At 36.4% G+C, this 17,096-nt stretch overlaps 1 protein-coding gene across 1 annotated transcript in view; it reads right to left on the reverse strand.

Annotated features, from left to right (window-relative positions):
* Positions 1 to 17,096, reverse strand: part of LOC149805450 (actin-related protein 10-like) — a 41,925-nt gene that overhangs the window by 5,462 nt on the left and 19,367 nt on the right. Inside the window, exons 7-10 of the mRNA XM_089950040.1 lie at positions 12,080 to 12,159; positions 9,629 to 9,664; positions 7,492 to 7,571; positions 5,767 to 5,840 (exon numbers count right to left, since the gene is read on the reverse strand). Coding sequence (XP_089806166.1) covers positions 5,767 to 5,840; positions 7,492 to 7,571; positions 9,629 to 9,664; positions 12,080 to 12,159 — 270 coding nt within the window. The remainder of the gene's footprint in view (positions 1 to 5,766; positions 5,841 to 7,491; positions 7,572 to 9,628; positions 9,665 to 12,079; positions 12,160 to 17,096) is intronic.

The raw sequence follows: 17,096 nt of genomic DNA on the forward strand, positions 1-17,096 counted from the left end.
AAAGACTTTTCCCCAACTTTGAAAGACCACAAACAGAGATTTCCAAGACCTATTTTCACTAACATTTTGTATACAGGTTATATGAGAAAACAACGAATGCAGAATACTACAATATTGTTTAGTGATGAAATTCAATCTATAATTAATTTCCTAAAATTGCTTTATAATGATCTGGAAGATAGGTTAACATTCACTGTTATTTCAGAAATATGTAACTAATGCATCCGATTTAATACAAAATAAATTGTTCTCTTAACAGACATCAGCACTGCTTTAAACGCATTATTATAGTTGCTGTTTTTTCTCTTCAGTCATTTTGTAAAGAGAAGCCACTGCTGTCATCTTTTACTCTGCTCGTCTCCTAAGAGCATTTGACTCTGTTACAAGCACAATGAGTCCTTTTAACTCTGCTTCTTCTGTCATCTGAACAGAGGAAGCATTTAGGCTGGCAATGTCTGCTTCATGAAGCAGCTTTTTGGCTTTAAGTTCTTCCACTTCACCCATGGCTAACCTCCATTTCTTTCCTTTTCTGATTTTCTCCTCATGCTCCTCCTCTGCTTTCTTCTTATCCAGATAGGCATGGTACTTATATCATGCAGAGGAGGCATATGTCATCATTTCATTGCTAATGATGATTTCCAAAGGTCCACCTGCTTTTCTCATTGTGTCAATAATTAGCCTTTAAGCTCTGATGCTTTCTCTGCTGAGGTTCTCAACAGATACCCTTTGTTGACAGAAAATCCTCTCTCCACTGTTGCCTGCCCACATGAGAACAATATTTTTGGAAGAACATTCCAAAGTTCAACATATTCCTTTTTTTTGGAAAGGACGGAATAAAACACTTCATCAAGGCTGTCATCTGTTCTATTGAAGCATTTCAAGGGACGATTGACCGATGGGATAACTTTATCCACTAATTTTCCATACTGAGTCAATATTAAATCACATCGGGACTCTACTTCTCTTCCTGCCTCACACATAATTCATAAGTGTGTAGCTACTGTGTACTAATTTGCATCTTACCTCTGGCATGACTTGTAAGGGCTCCTTCTCCCATCAAAGCCAAGTTGATCATCTTTTTACACAATGTACAAAACGCCTTTTGTTTACATGTTTTATCCTTTTTCATCAATTCCATGTATTTCTCTTGTTCAAGCCAGACATCGTTGAGAGAGCAAAGACCTGGCATTTTTAAACATGAGGTGAAACAAAACTGAAGACGTAAATTGACTGAACAAAGTTTGAATCCTCTAGCATGTGTTACTTTCCCACACTTTCTACATAGAGTGAGTGCTTGTTCAATGTAACCAAAATTCAATTGTCTGAACAGTCTTGTTAAAAAAAATTGTGAATTAGTGTAATGAACATTTTGATTGGCCAAAGCTCATGAACTTGTCCAATCAAATTGAACGATTCCTCAAAAGAAAAAAGCCTGGAAAACGGACTACATCTGAATCTAACGACATTAGGCAATTTTATTTGTTATAAATAGTGAATACACTATGGGATACTTTACTTCCATCAGACAAAATAGTGATGTAGTTCATCCTATTCAGTAACTGCCAGACAATTCCGTAAATTACCATAACCTTGAGAGTTTGGAATTATATCCCTTTGCACACATGAACATAGAAATTAAACCGCTTGTTAAATCCACATGAAAGGCAATTATTTTTATGTCATTTTTTTCCTTTGCTTGTTTTGACTTTGGAAATATCAGAAGCAGATGATATATGTATGTACATCTGTAGTTATGCACACACCCCTTTACTGAAAATGGACTTGTTCAGGAACTGGAAATGGATCTCGAGCATGTCCGTCTATTATACTGAAAACTTCTGTTAAGTATGAAATGTGCCAATTATGACAGTGTTAGGGCCAGTCTACTCACAGTCAGGTTAGAAATTATAAATCAGTGAATGATTTGACTAAGTTCCTTGCACTTTTTAATACATTAAAGGTTTCCATTATTGAAATCGGTAGGGGATAAAAACAAATGGGTTGGTATAGTCAGACTATACATCCGAATCTAACAACCTTGGACAATTTTATTTGTGATCATGGACAAAAATTAAAAAATTTGGGTTTATTTCAATTTTTAAAGACTCTGAAAGACCTCAGGGTAATCTGCTCGCTTTTCCCAAACTTTCAAGGCCTTGAAAATACTACCTCATTTTTCTCAAACTCTCAAAGACCTTATGAACCCTGTCCAATCAGTCAAATTTACAGCTAGAAGATCCATATTATAATTCCACAGAATGCAGCATTTTGCCTCTAAACCATGTCATCATTTTGCCTACACATAGGAACTCTCAACATATCAGGATATAGACTTTTAACTATTGCAATACTTTGCCAAAATTGGAGTCAACCGAACCATGGATGTAGAATATGATGGATTTCAAAATCTGAACATGTCACCTAAACACTTTTGTCTGTAATCTTGACACTGTTGATGCCACTGCAGACAGTGTCTGTAATCTTGACACTGTTGATGCCATTGCAAACAGTGACTGTAATCTTGACACTGTTGATGCCATTGCAGACAGTGACTGTAATCTTGACACTGTTGATGCCACTGCAGACAATGTCTCCACTGGAAAAGTGATGTATTCATATACCACACACATAACCCTTAAAAATGGATTCGGCCAATGTGGGTATGTGAGAAAGCTTGCCAGTAGCTTCGAGGGTCAGTGGTTCTTTCCGGTGATTTCCCGGGTTCTTCCTCCACCATCAATACTGGCCACCTTGTATAGCCTAACGTGTGCTGAAAAATGGTGTTAAACCCCACAACAACAACATAACCCTTAAAAACATGTTAATATCATTTTGAAGACATTTGGCACTATATGTGACTGTACCAAAGAGAACTATATTTATCACACTTTCCTGCCAAAAAATGTTCAAAGACATTAGGAAACAGAAAAGTACCGTATTTAACAATCTGAATGGTGATGTGTTGTAAAAAAATTTTTTTTCGCTAAGTCAAATCATGCATTGCCAGTAAAATTCCATTTGTAATGTTGTAAAACTTTATGATTCTAAAATCTTGAAATATGAGACCTTTATCCATAAATTTTTATGTAGGCAGTCAGAAGAACATGCCATGGACAATAACTTAAGTTTAGGTCCATTGCCTTTCCTCTGCTTCACCCCCAAAAATAAAGTGAAAGATCTATTAGTCCAAAAATCAATCTAATGTGTGCATCATGAATTTGAAAGGTATGTTATCATGGAAATGAATGTTACTAATGTATTCCTGCTAGTTCCTGTATAATAAAAGCCCATATTTCAACATAAATAGTCTATCTATATCTAAAAGTGCCTTCATATGACAGACTAAGGAGACAGTGCTCGAAGCTCATACTGTCTACTAAATCCCTAAAATCCTAGGTCAGTGTCTGACATATGATTAAACTAAAACTATGACAGATTTTTCAAAGTATCCTTCAGATTTGCCCAAAACAGGAACATTACTACTGCAACAAGTGCAATTAGTGATTGGAGTATCACACTAGGTCACACTCACTACAATTTGTTCCCTTGGGCTTCAAAATATGAAACTTGTATTGGTTGACCAAAGTCAGGGGATGGGTATTTGGGGACCATAATTCTTCTAAATGATTACATAAAGTGCTTGAAATCAAACTCCTTCATAGACTCATCAGTGCCAGCAATATCGTATGCAAAGATATAGAGCTGATTGACATGGACCAGAACTCTATCAAAAATGGAGCAGATGAGAGAAGTCCCACAAATGGCTTATCTAGGTCTAAAAGGCAATGTTTTTACCAAATACCATCAGAACATGCTGAATGGTTCTTGATCTATGCTGACTGGAAGCAACACTCCAAGTTTCCAAGTAGTACCCTTCAAGATTAATCCATGCATTAAATTCTGTGGCAAATAGGTCAGACTGACCTAATTTTGCCATTTATGAGTGGTGCCTATGGTGATACTCTCCAAGATGAAAACACCCATCGAATTTCATTTCTGTACATGCAGTATCGTCAGAGTCGCTGAGCTAAATGCAACATCTTAACACTAATGCCTACAATAACAATGCCATCAGGAACTAATCTAAACGATGGGAAAGGGAAACAACTCCATCAAAACTTTAAATGAAAAGATGAAACTTTTAAAAAGGCACATATACATGAAATATGCAGTTCCTTAAATGATAATTAATTAAATTTTAGTTTATGCACAACTTGATGATCTTGAGTTATTGTAGGTACACATTGCCAGTGTTGCAATGGGGTTTGTCTCATAAAGACCATTGAGGGAGGAAATGGTGGTGTGGTAAGATGATTTAATGCTAAATTATAAAGCTTAGTCAGTGGCTAACACTTGGATAGGGGTTTTGTACATGTACTATGAAACTGAGAGGCAGACAGGGAATCATGCAAGAGACTGTTATTAGCCTCTTACTTGCTGTCTTCATGGCATGGAGCTTGTTGGAGGAGCATGGGGGTGGGGGTGCATGAGCAGAACTATTCTTATTGGTTGGTATTAGCAGCAGAATTCAAAGAGCCAACCAAATTAGACAATCTTACGTAACATTTCATGATCATATAGAGTACCATGTGATCAGTCACTTCTCTGGTTTTTCAAATGAACAGACAATGACTGTACAGTTTCACTTCTCTGGCTTTTCAAAGGTACAGACAATGTATTTTGAGTCTCCACATCAAACTTTTCTTATCAATTTCAGCTAGCCTGCCACCACCCCAGTCACCACCCATTAATGAATACATGTTGTTCATGCACATGGGGCTACCATGGGATATTTTTTCGTAATCGGATACTCATAAGCTATACTAATAACATAAAGGTAATGCCCATTAAATACATCTCTATTACAGTTTTAAGATGGAAAAATATAAGAATATTTACTTCATGCTGGGATCAGCCTAGCTCTATTCCATGAATCTGGGATCAACCCAGAATGCACTCTTATGATAGGATCAGCCCAGCACAAAGTCTACTTAAGCTGGGATCAGCCCAGAATACACCTGAATACTGGGATCAGCCTAGCACAGATTTTACTTGAGCTTGGATAAGCCCAGAATAGACTATCATGGTGGGATCAGCCTAGCACAGTTTTCCTGAGCCACAATCAGCCTAGCACCAATTCTACTTAAGCTGGGATCAGCCCAGAATACACTGTAATGCTGGATCAGCATAGCACCGATTGGGAATCAGTCTTTTACACTGAGCTGGGATCAGCCTAGCACCAATTCTACTTGAGCTGGGATCAGCCCAAAATACACTGTAATGCCGGGATAAGGCTAGCACTGATTGGGAATCAGTCTTTTACATTCAGATTCTAGCCCATGAGTAGCCCCCAAAGAGAGAGTTAACTATTTTTTAAATATTTAAATTAAGTATTGAAGTTATTTTAGTTATGAGTTTCATGTTGTAGAACATTTGTATTAATGAATAGTGGCATGTTTGAGAGAAAGGGAGAGAGTGAGTGAGAGAAAGAGATGAATGTATATACTCATGTATCCTGTATTTTTTACAATGCATGTATTAAATCATTTCTTGTACAATTCAGTATTGTTTTGTTGTGCATAAAATGACATCTGATTATGTGTAAGTGTTAATGGATGGATAGATTAACGAACAGACATGTAGAAGTGGTGATTACTACAGATTTCATGCATCTCACTGCAGGCCTGAACCATTTATATGTTTAACAGAGTTTGTGTAATTGTGGTTCCAGTGTAAATGAGATTTTTTCTACATTTCAAAGCTTACCTGACTTCTCCTGAAATATGCAAAACTTTTCCTCCAGCTAGAGGATATTGGACACCAGGAGGAGGGGTAGGAAGCTGAAAAAGTAGTGAAAAATTACTTTAAAATGTCATACATGTCATCTCTATACCATAACAAAATTTTCCATAATAATAATAAATACTTACTACCAAATCATTTTCCTTTTTCAAGAAAAAATGCCATGGGCTGCATATCTGGATTGCAAAGATCTGTTGTGTTTAAACAGTATTGTAGACAATAGTGTTAAAAAAATGTGCTATTATAAACAAAAAGTTTAATGCAGAACACGGGTGCCAAAAATATATATTATACTTATTGGTTTCGTCTTACATGTATAGCATTTCCTCTTCATGAACTAAAAGCAAGGTCATATGACTGCAGTCAACAGTCTGACAAAAGGCAATGGTGAATACAAAACAATGGAGTAACTTTCTCTTAAAAGTGTAGTACTATTCATGATGTTATAAGATAATTTAAAAGGTTCAAACAAATTCTGATAAGTAATAGTGTTGTGAGAGGATTGACAAGCTCAATGAAGATCACCATATTAATATGTAAGGATCTTGTTAATAAGTGTACTCATTCGGGGATCTTAATTATGCAAGCCTAGATACCAAGTTTGATCAAACTCAGGTCAGAAATACAACCTTTCAAACTGAAACAAAGCTCAGCCAATCAGATGCAAGACTGCCTTGTTAATATGCAGGGATTTTGTTCATTTACAAATTCATATGAGATCTTGATATAAACCTACATTTTAAGTCTTCTCAAAATTGGATCAGAAATATGACCTCAGCTAAACAGATGCAAGATCACTTAATTAAAATGCATGGATCTCTCTAATTATCAAACTGAATACAGCCTTGAGTGGAAATAAATCTCAGCCAATTAGATATAGGATCACCCCATTATTATGCATTGACTGTGTTCTTCATTTAACTTGTCCAAGGTTTTGATGATATAAGCCTACAATCCAGGTTTGATCCAATTGATCAGTAACATGGCATCCAATGTTGGAACAGACCCATTAAAAAAGATATAAAACCACCTAAAAGATGCCTTTAATTATGAAACTAGACCAGGATCATGAGGATGTGTTCCCTAATTCCATGTCTGAGTGAAAATGGATCAGATATATGGGCTCGTCAGTGGACACAAACAATTGTTGATGGGCAGATGATGCATGATGGATGCGGGGTCATACCATAGGCTCATTTGGCCTTAATACCAGAACATCTAAAATATTAAAATTGATGATAAGGAAAAACAAAAGTGACAATGACATGAAAAAGTATTACCTCTATTACCTAACTAGTTGGTCTCACCTTTGCTTTGTTGGTGAGATAAAATGGAAATGTAAATGATTTTGCACATGAAAGTTACAGAACTGAGATTAATAGTTTGAAAATTGTCAACTTTATATCAGCCATCATGACTCATTTTTAAACCCCAACTTACAATAAGATGCCCTAAAAAGCTAAGTTACACATATTTGTAGTAGTGTGGAATTTTTGAACATGCCAACAAACTTGGTTAAAGCAAATACCAGGTATAACAAAGAACTAATTCAAGTCCAAAATAGCTGTAATCAATGTATTTATTTCTATTTTCTAACTTGTTTCTACTTGTAAAGATCTATAGATTTTATTAATTTATAACATTTTATTATAAACAGTGACTGTTGTACAATGATTACTAGGTACTCACCTTATTGGAATCCCCTCCATGCAATGTTATTTCCTGTATCAACTTGGCCCGAGAAAACTTGGTTACAAAACAGCACCTAACTGTCAAAAGTACATATTCATTCAGATGTTTGGATACAATTTTTGCTTTTAGGTGAAACTTAAGTTTTCAACTACAAGTCTAAAGCTATAAGATTTCAAGGTAAATGAGCATCATATATCATACCCCATTATTATAATTCCTATATATCAGCAGAATGTGATAAACTAAACTGTCTATCCATGTATCTATCACTCATTTTTCTTAAATTTCTTGGTGGAAATTCAACAAAATCTGTATATAGGTTGGAGATGTGATAACTAAGTGTGAGAGAGATATAATTTCTGGGTGCCTGCCTTAGGGTCTGTGTGTGTGAGTGACAGGTCAAAAGTATAAATATTGCTGTTACAGTGACTTCTTCTTAAGAACATTTCATAGGCTAAATTTGAAACATGTAGCTCAAGGATAAAGTAATGAGTCCCTTGAAGGGGCATATGTTTCACTACCCAAAAAGAATTTCCAGGAAATCAAGGCAGGACCATCTCTTCCTTTTAACTACTGATTGGCAAATTAGCAGCTGTAATTGTCAAATTGGATGCAGTTCGAAGCAAAGGAATATACTTAGAAGTATACTGGTGACACCCCAACCCCCATATCAATATGATCCTCCACGAAGGAGTGGTGATACAATTTTCAAAATAGCTGTCATGACATCCATATAAGACACATGACTGGCACCATTTTCATTTAGTACTAACTAAATTTCATAAAAACTCGTGTCAAAATGGCCATCGATTCAGCAGAAGCAGCAATAACAAGACTTTCAAATGGCCATAATTCTGATCACACAGGATGTCAGACTGCCATTTTCATTTTCCAACACGACAAATAAGTCTTCTGATGAAAACACCATGATGATATGTCTTTCTCTTTAGGGGTAGCAATAACAAGATTTTCAAGATGGCTGCCTTCATGGCCACTTTGTGATCAGTTCCATTTTCAGGGTGAATCAACTAGACAAAATAATAAGTCTGCTGGTGAAAACTCATTGTCTGCATGACCTTTCATTTAGGAAAGATAGCAATGCAAGAATTTTAACATGGTTGCCATCGAACCCATATATAACATTCGACTGGCACCATTTTCATTTAGGCCCAACCAAGTCTTGGAGTAAGCACTTCATGTCAACAAGACTAAACATTCAAGAGATGTAACTATAACAAGATTTTCAAGATGGTCTCTGTGGCAGGCATATTTTTTAAAAAATCTGCATTTACATATCATAATCAAGCCTTGACTGAAAACTTGTTGTCAATACGACCTTCCCCTCAGATGGAATAGCAATAACATGATTTTCAAGATGGCCACTGTGCTGCAGTCGAAACCTTATGTCAGTACGATTTTCTGTTTTGAGGAGTAGCAAAGACAAGCCATCCCATAAGTTCTTCTGGTCTATGAAGAATAGAGCATTTGCAAAGGCATGCCATGGAGGTAGCACTAGTAAGATATGCAAAGAAGACTGACAGGTAGCCATGATTAAACATGTTCTCATTTGGAACAATATTTATTTTCCCGAACTCTATCTTCCATTTGTAATATTTTTTAACATTATCATTCCTCCTCATCGCATTTAAGCAACAACAAATTTAAAAGTTTTAAATAACATATAATTTAAAAAAAACAGGCCAAATTTTAATTTAAATCCTTAAAAACATCATTCCCACAGAAAAGGTGTTTCCTTTATCAATTGTTTAAATTGAGGATTCAGGTAGTTTTAAAAAAATATGCTTCAACATATTTTAGAGCTATAAATAGGATGAGCTGTTAAAAGCTGGCACGTAGTTGGATCTCAGATGGTTAAAAATCCAACATCTGTGGCCCCATTATCATCCTGATTTAGCTATAATAAGCAGTTTAATGACCAGACCTTTTGAACAAGCAATAATAAAGCAAAGTTTTTAAGTAAATCATTTTTCTGCGAGAACAATTACCCAATCACATTACATTAGGAATATTAGCCTGCTATCTCACAAATCCAGCCCTACTAAAAGAGGAAAATCATCTGAACATATCTGAAGGTGAAACAGCAGTGCTGACTGTATAATAAAAACAAAATTACCTTTAATATCTTCCAGTATTTCTTCTGTAAGACATTCTGTAAAATAAAAGTACCAAAATTAAGTTTTTTGTTTGGTAGAACATTTAATTTTGTAATACCTATTTACCTGTTATAATAGTGTTTGCCTTCAATAATCCCGTAACTACTCCCCAGTCTGAAGTGAGTTCTGTTCCTCCTATTAGAAACTGGAAGCCTAGAACAATAACTAGGCCCCCATCTGATGCCTTAGTTACTTACTTTTTTTGACATATCATCCTTCTCTGACTTGGACTGAGACTGAAAGGTCATTCGAGTCAGTAGTGCAGAAGGAATTCAGTAATAATAGTAAGTAAGCATTATATGTTCAAAGTCAGTCTTAATCCCCACCCAGTCACCAACCCCAATATATTTTAACAGCATTAATATATTACCTGTTACTATTTACTGTTGGAAGACTGATGGAACCATGACTAGCTTTCAGAGTGAACATATCATCTGTTGTCAGGATGGTGTTTTACTGCAGACTGAAGGATGGCTTGAAAACTTGCTGGACTGAAAGAATCAGACCGAATGCAAAGACACCTTCATTCTGGTGCAACACTAAACAAAGGCAGAGACAGCACTATGAGACCAAACTATTGCAACTTTCATGACAGCATCATTATAATGATCAAGATAGGCCCAAGATATATCAATAGCCCTAACCTTGTTGGCACTGGTTCTCATGAATGAAAGATTTCTTTCAGTGTGAGCATGAAAGCTCTTTTGTTAAAAGATGGCTTCCAAAATATATCAGGAGAACCTTTGATGACAAATATAATTTTTTTAAAGAAAGTTTTAAGCTTGAAAGCTACTGCAGTTTCTTAATGATCAAAGATTCTAGAAAAGCATTGATTGCAGATGACCAGGCAGTACATCCAGTTGATTTCTTTCATCCCACTGATATATGTATCTTGATTATCCTAAGGCTGCTGTACCCAGATACACTCAACAAAGATGTGTCCTAAGAACTAATAAATAATGAACAGTAGAGAAACAATCACAAAATGAGCGAGATGTGTTGCACACATTGTCAATGGTTTAGATATAAATAGCTGAAAGCCAATTGGGGAAAAATTTCAAACTGTTTCAATCAAATGGCATGCCACTGGTTATTGTATAGCGTGTACAAATTTATAAATTTTAATAAACACTGCAGCCTTAGGTACCTGGTGACCTGTGCCTGGACTCGGTGAGTGTTCTCCAGGAGTCCCTTGTGAACTTGACTCATCTAATGATGCAGACTCCTTTGTCATGGGCACATGTCTACATAAGCAGGCAGAAGATGACTATGCTTTCCTTGCACTAGCAAGACTTGCAGGTGCTTGTGACTTTCCTGGATGAGGCAGTGCTACTGATCCCTCCCTACACTGAAGCAGGTCCAGCAGAGAAAAGGAGGCATCACCCTATTCCTATCAATATAGGAGTGTCTCTGCCTAATGACCACAATGCTCAGAAAAAACATCCATGCATGCAAGTGTACTTAGCAGGTGTCAAGTTGGTGGGATGGGTGTCCAAAAAGCTTTTTCATGGCAACATTTACCAACTTTTCGTAGCATGATGAAATGCTAAAAGAAAAACAATAACAAACAACCAGAACAAATTTGTAGGGGGTAATACTTACTCCAACACTGGTACCAATTGATAACATTAAGTAAACACCAATAGTGATTGGGAGTAAAGTAACCTTCAAAATAACAAAAGGAAACAGAAACATGTGCAAAAATTTAATGACTGAGGAGAAAAGGTCAATTACAACAAAATAATGGATACAAAAGAAAAAACTAAGCCAAAAGACACTAGAAATAGTGGATATCTTTGAGCTTTGATAAAGCTATTCAAAATGACAGAAGTAACAAGGTAATTGGACTGAGAGTGTTTTTGTTCTAGACCTCCAGTTACTGACTGACGAAATGAATTCACTTTAACCTCATGACTAGTGCCAGGAAAAGTTAAAGCAGCATAATAATAACTGGTAATAGTTACTGCTTTTAAAATGAATTATTCAAGATATCCAAGTCTACAATAAAAGCAATTTAAATAGCCATAATACTCTAAGATTATAAATAACAAAGCAAACCAGTGAAATGCAGCGCTCCAGCCAGGAATATTTTTACAAAGGAGAAAGCAAGAGAGGCAACCGATCATAAAGCACATTTAATAAATGAAGGGACATTTTGAAAATCAATATACCAATGAATAATCTAAATCATAATAATATGTGGTGGGGATGTCTATCCAAGAATTGAACGCCTTTTTCTGGTGGCAAATGTATTTATCAGCATGATAGAAATCAGTAACTTACTTAAAAATGATAGAAACAAAAAACAGAGAAGTACAGGAAAACACGGCTGCTGAAAAGACCACATATCTACTGATTATACATTAAACATGATTAATTCTCATTAATTCTATATGATAATTACTAATTACCTGGCACCATTGAGACTGGTTTTTCCTCTCTTGTCTCTGTTGTTACTTTAGCACTTTCAAGAAGCATCTTCTTGATACGACTAGGACATAATAAAACAAAAAATATTCACTAAACATGACACTAAATGTAATGGAAAATTATCATAACAAAGTATTTTCTGCCTGAAAAATTGAGTGGTTAGCCTGATTTTAGATTAGGTAAATATTTGTTTAATTTGACCATACTCAGGACCTTTATTATATTTAAAGTTGGAGGGTGAGTGGCCAAAGTAGGTGGGGGTTTGGGGGACCTCCTCCAATGATACAGGTTTTTTAAACAAGTTGCCAGGTGTAAAGTAAAAGTAGGCAGATAAATCAACAGGCTGATAAGGAAAGACCTGCATACCCTCAATATAATAAGGATATATGCTATGGAATGATGTGGTCTGGGCTTTACAAAATAAAAGAATGTAGATACTATCCAATGTCAAGCTTTTGTGCATACCATATACCAGTGGAATCATTGGCTGGAAACTGTGAACTAGTGGATGAAAATAATAACTGCTCTCACTAAAGTTGAAAATTATTGTCGTAGGTGATGAGATACACCTAATCCTCTCCTCACCTAATCTTAGCTTATCTGTCAATCAACTATGTGTACCTGGATACTAGTCAATATGTTTAACCACTAATGCATTACTAAAGGTAACCAATTAATAAAACAGACAAGAGATACAGCATTGTTCATTTTCATGTAGTACATACTTTGTTTTTCATACAAAATTAAAAGTTTTATATACAAATATGTAGATAATCTTCTCTGCTTGTTGGATCACTGATTAGTCATAAATTACTGTCTGCAGTGGGCGATCTGAATTTGACAGGGGTATGTTCAATGCAAAAACTAACACTGTTGAGAGTTGCATTCATTGTCTCTTTCTATAATATACTTACTGCATCTTTTGAAGGAGGGGAGACTGGTCTAGCTCAAATGCCATAAACATTATGAGCAATTTGTATTTAAAAGTGAATGTCTGTGTGTGTGAATGTGTGAGAGAGAGAGATTTGGTATTTTAACGTAGCTTTAACAATTTTTCCATCATATCGCTATGATGTCTGCAGTGTGGCAGTTTATAGTGATGTCTAGCACTGGGGCATCTTGCTGCAGACATGTAGCATGATGTCAAACCCAGTCATATTATCCTGACACCAGGCCGACCAGTCCTAACACTAACCTCTTAATGCTTAGTGCCTAGCAAGGCAGTTGTCAGTACCATTTTTGTAAGTCTTTGGTATGACAAGGCTGGGGGTTTGAACCCACAACCTCCCACATCCAAGGCAGACGCTATAACCACTAGGACACTGGAGCTGTCACATCCATTACAAGCATTTTTTTACTTACAAAAGAACATATATTACACCATCCATTATGAGTAATTTGTAATTACACTGGTCAACAGTGAAATCATTACTGACTTGAAAAGGCCCTAATCTGTAGTATTTTGGTGTGCCGAACACGAATATAACCGTGAAAAATTTGTATTGGCTCTCGTTTTGAAGATATTCATATACCTCATTTTCTATGTTTCACTGTGTAAATTTCTCCAGTAGGACTGCAGCAACATCCGGAATAATGATGTAACATTGCATAATACCATCATGCTCACATCATCCACAGTTGATTGCATCATTTTCTGATGCAATGCAATACTAATGCCATGCGGCTGCTGAAGTAAGTTGACGTCAGCAGTGTACTATACATGTGTAGGCCTATTATACTAATGCCAGGCGGCTGCTGAAGCTGACGTAAGCAGTGTACTATATAAAGCCCAATCAGATAGGTTCAGCATTTAAAATATTTTAGACGTTGTGCGAGACAGTTCAAGCTACTGTTACATAAAACTTATTATTTTATCCATTTACGTACAATAAAGAACAGTAATGCCTCGAAAGTGTGTTAATACCGCGGACAATTTTTGCTATATTTGTGGGGAAGTGACATTTGCCAACCAGAAGAAAAGTATCAATTCTCAAGTGAAGAAGGCATATCATCTTTACTTCGGATGCAAGGTTGGTGACCAAGACAAGCCTTGGGCTCCGCATATATGCTGTGCTACATGTACAACACAGCTTTCACAGTGGTTGAATTGCAAAAGGTCATCAATGCCGTTTGCAGTCCCAATGGTGTGGAGAGAGCCAAGCAACCACCTAAATGACTGTTACTTCTGCTTGGTTCCTCCTCTTTCCGGTGGAATAACGAAGCGAAAGAAGTCGAGAATAGTCTACCCAAACATTCCGTCTGCATTGAGACCAGTTCCACATGGTGAGGGACTTCCTTTTCCAGAACCTCCAGCAGAATATTCTCTTGATTCATCTGACGAAGACAAAGGTGAGTCGACCTGTTCTTCTCCTGGTCCATCAGCATGCAGTGATCCAGATTTTCACTGTGGTGCATCATCAACCCCACACAGAATAACACAGGAAGAACTAAATGACCTGATTCGTGATTTGGACTTATCAAAGAACAAGGCAGAATTGCTAGGATCAAGACTCCAACAATGGAATCTTCTAGAAGATGTCACAATTACTGCATATCGAAAGCGCCACCAGCAATTGGAGCCTTTCTTCAGAAAGGAAAGTAATCTGATATTCTGTTCCGATATTGAGGGCCTCATGAATGCTTTAAAAATCACTCATGACCCACAAGAATGGAGACTATTTGTGGACTCTTCGAAACTGAGTCTCAAGGCTGTGCTTTTGCACAATGGAAACATTCTTCCATCTATTCCAGTAGCGTATGCTGTCCACATGAAAGAGACATACGATAACTTAAGGCAGCTACTGAATTCCATTGAGTATAACAAGTACAGCTGGCACCTCTGTGGTGATTTGAAGGTAGTTGCCCTTTTAATGGGACTGCAGCAAGGATATACAAAATACATGTGTTTCTTATGCGAGTGGGATAGCCGAGCAAGGGAAATGCACTACATGAGGAAGGAATGGACTCACAGGCAGAATGTAGCCATTGGAGAGAAGAATATCCAACACCCAGCTCTGGTTGAGGCTCAGAAAATCTTGCTACCACCCCTTCACATCAAACTAGGTTTGATGAAGAACTTCGTGAAAGCCATTGACCGGACTTTGCCAGCATTCCGATACCTGCATGAAAAATTCCCTCGACTCAGCGAAGCAAAGATTAAAGAGGGAGTTTTTGTGGGTCCTCAGATTCGAGAGCTTTTCAAAGATGACCGGTTCAACAACTTGCTGGAAGGTGACGCGAAACAAGCATGGAATGCTTTTCGCCTAGTTTCTACAAACTTCCTCGGAAATGTTAGGGCAGAAAACTATAAGGAACTAGTAGAAGACATGTTGATGAAGTATAAGAAACTTGGCTGCAATATGTCTCTAAAGATTCACTTCCTTCATTCCCATTTGGATTTCTTTCCTAGCAACTGTGGTATTGTTAGTGATGAACACGGCGAACGTTTTCATCAAGATATCGCAACAATGGAACAAAGATACCAGGGAAAATGGTCCACTACAATGCTGGCTGACTACTGCTGGACACTCCTCAGAGATGCTCCCGAACAGCTGTACAAGAGACAGGCGAAGAAATCTAAGATGTAGTCAATGACTTGATTTTTTATAGGTAGGCTATTACAGTTGACCTTTTACTATTGGAATGCATTTCGTTATGTAAACATTAATTTCTTGCAGATTACAAAAAAACTAGAGCCAATTTTGCAATTTGACTGTCATATTCGTGTTCAGCACATAAAAATTGATAAGAATTGACTAATTTTATTTCAGTAACATGACTTTTGTAAAAATTTGTTGTCCAGTGTTACAAGTGAATGTATATGACAACATCCATTATGAGCAATTTGTAATTACAAGTGAATGTATATGACACCAGCCATTCCACAGTTTATGTACACCCCCTCCTCATTAAAGTGCCCTTCATCAAAAATCATTTCCTTTTATAAGGCTGATATAGTGATGGGTCTCGCTTCAATATGTAGCAGTAAAAGTACATGTATAATGGCCTTCATTATAAGCAGAGTTCTCCCACTTTCTGAAACAAAAATGTTCAGTTTTTCCCCAGGTTTTTTGTGTGACAAAAACTGAATTTTTTCAATAATCACTTATGATCTTTACTGAATTGAATGAAAACCAAACCATGTTGATTTGCAAAATTTGCATTTTTAAAATAATAAACCGTTTCTATTTTGAGAATATCCCAAAGTGTCTGAATTAATCAGATAACCATGTCCCAAACCAAAGGATGTATCACTAGAAATAAGTATAACAATCAAAATTCATATAAACTTGCATGTAACTCAGTTTAATTTACAGAATACAAATGTTAACTTTGCTCTGCTTAACTGCATATGCTGGTATAAAGAAATTTTGTGGGTTTTTTTTGCCAAGGGTTGTTTCTAATTTGGACTAAAGCCCTTAAAACTTATATACTTCTACATAAAAAGGACTGATCTTAATAAAAAAATGTCATGTCTAATTCAGTCTATAGCTGGTATGTGTGTGATTTAGATTTTTAACGTAGCTTTAAGAATTTTTCAGTCATATTGCTACAATGTCCGCAGTCTATACATCTATTCTTAATGTAATCTGACTATGGAATGTATCTTTAATGCTATCACCATCAAGGACACCCTCAGCATGGGATTCTGAATTAAAAATTGCCCAATAGTTGGCATATTTCTTAGTACAGAAATGATTCTGCTATATTAATTGGGGCCTCCCCAGCTGCTACAGAATTTTTATTTTAAAATATATCAATTGAAAGTTATTAAATCACCCTTGCCAGAACTCTAGCCTCATTCGCTTCAGCTTTGCATTACTGTTAAGTGCATTCAATCAGTAGGTCAAAATCCATGCATGACTCCAAAAGAAATTGCATCTCTCCAGAAAGAACAGGTCCAAATTAAAAAAAATAGGAAGAAGCAGGTGTACAGAGTTCAAAATAGTCACTTGAAACTACTGCTTTTGAAAATTTTCACCTCAGGTGAATAAATAT

This window comes from Sinohyriopsis cumingii, chromosome 2, assembly GCF_028554795.1.
Source record: "Sinohyriopsis cumingii isolate HCF-2022 chromosome 2, ASM2855479v2, whole genome shotgun sequence".
In the NCBI taxonomy this organism is placed as follows: domain Eukaryota; kingdom Metazoa; phylum Mollusca; class Bivalvia; order Unionida; family Unionidae; genus Sinohyriopsis; species Sinohyriopsis cumingii.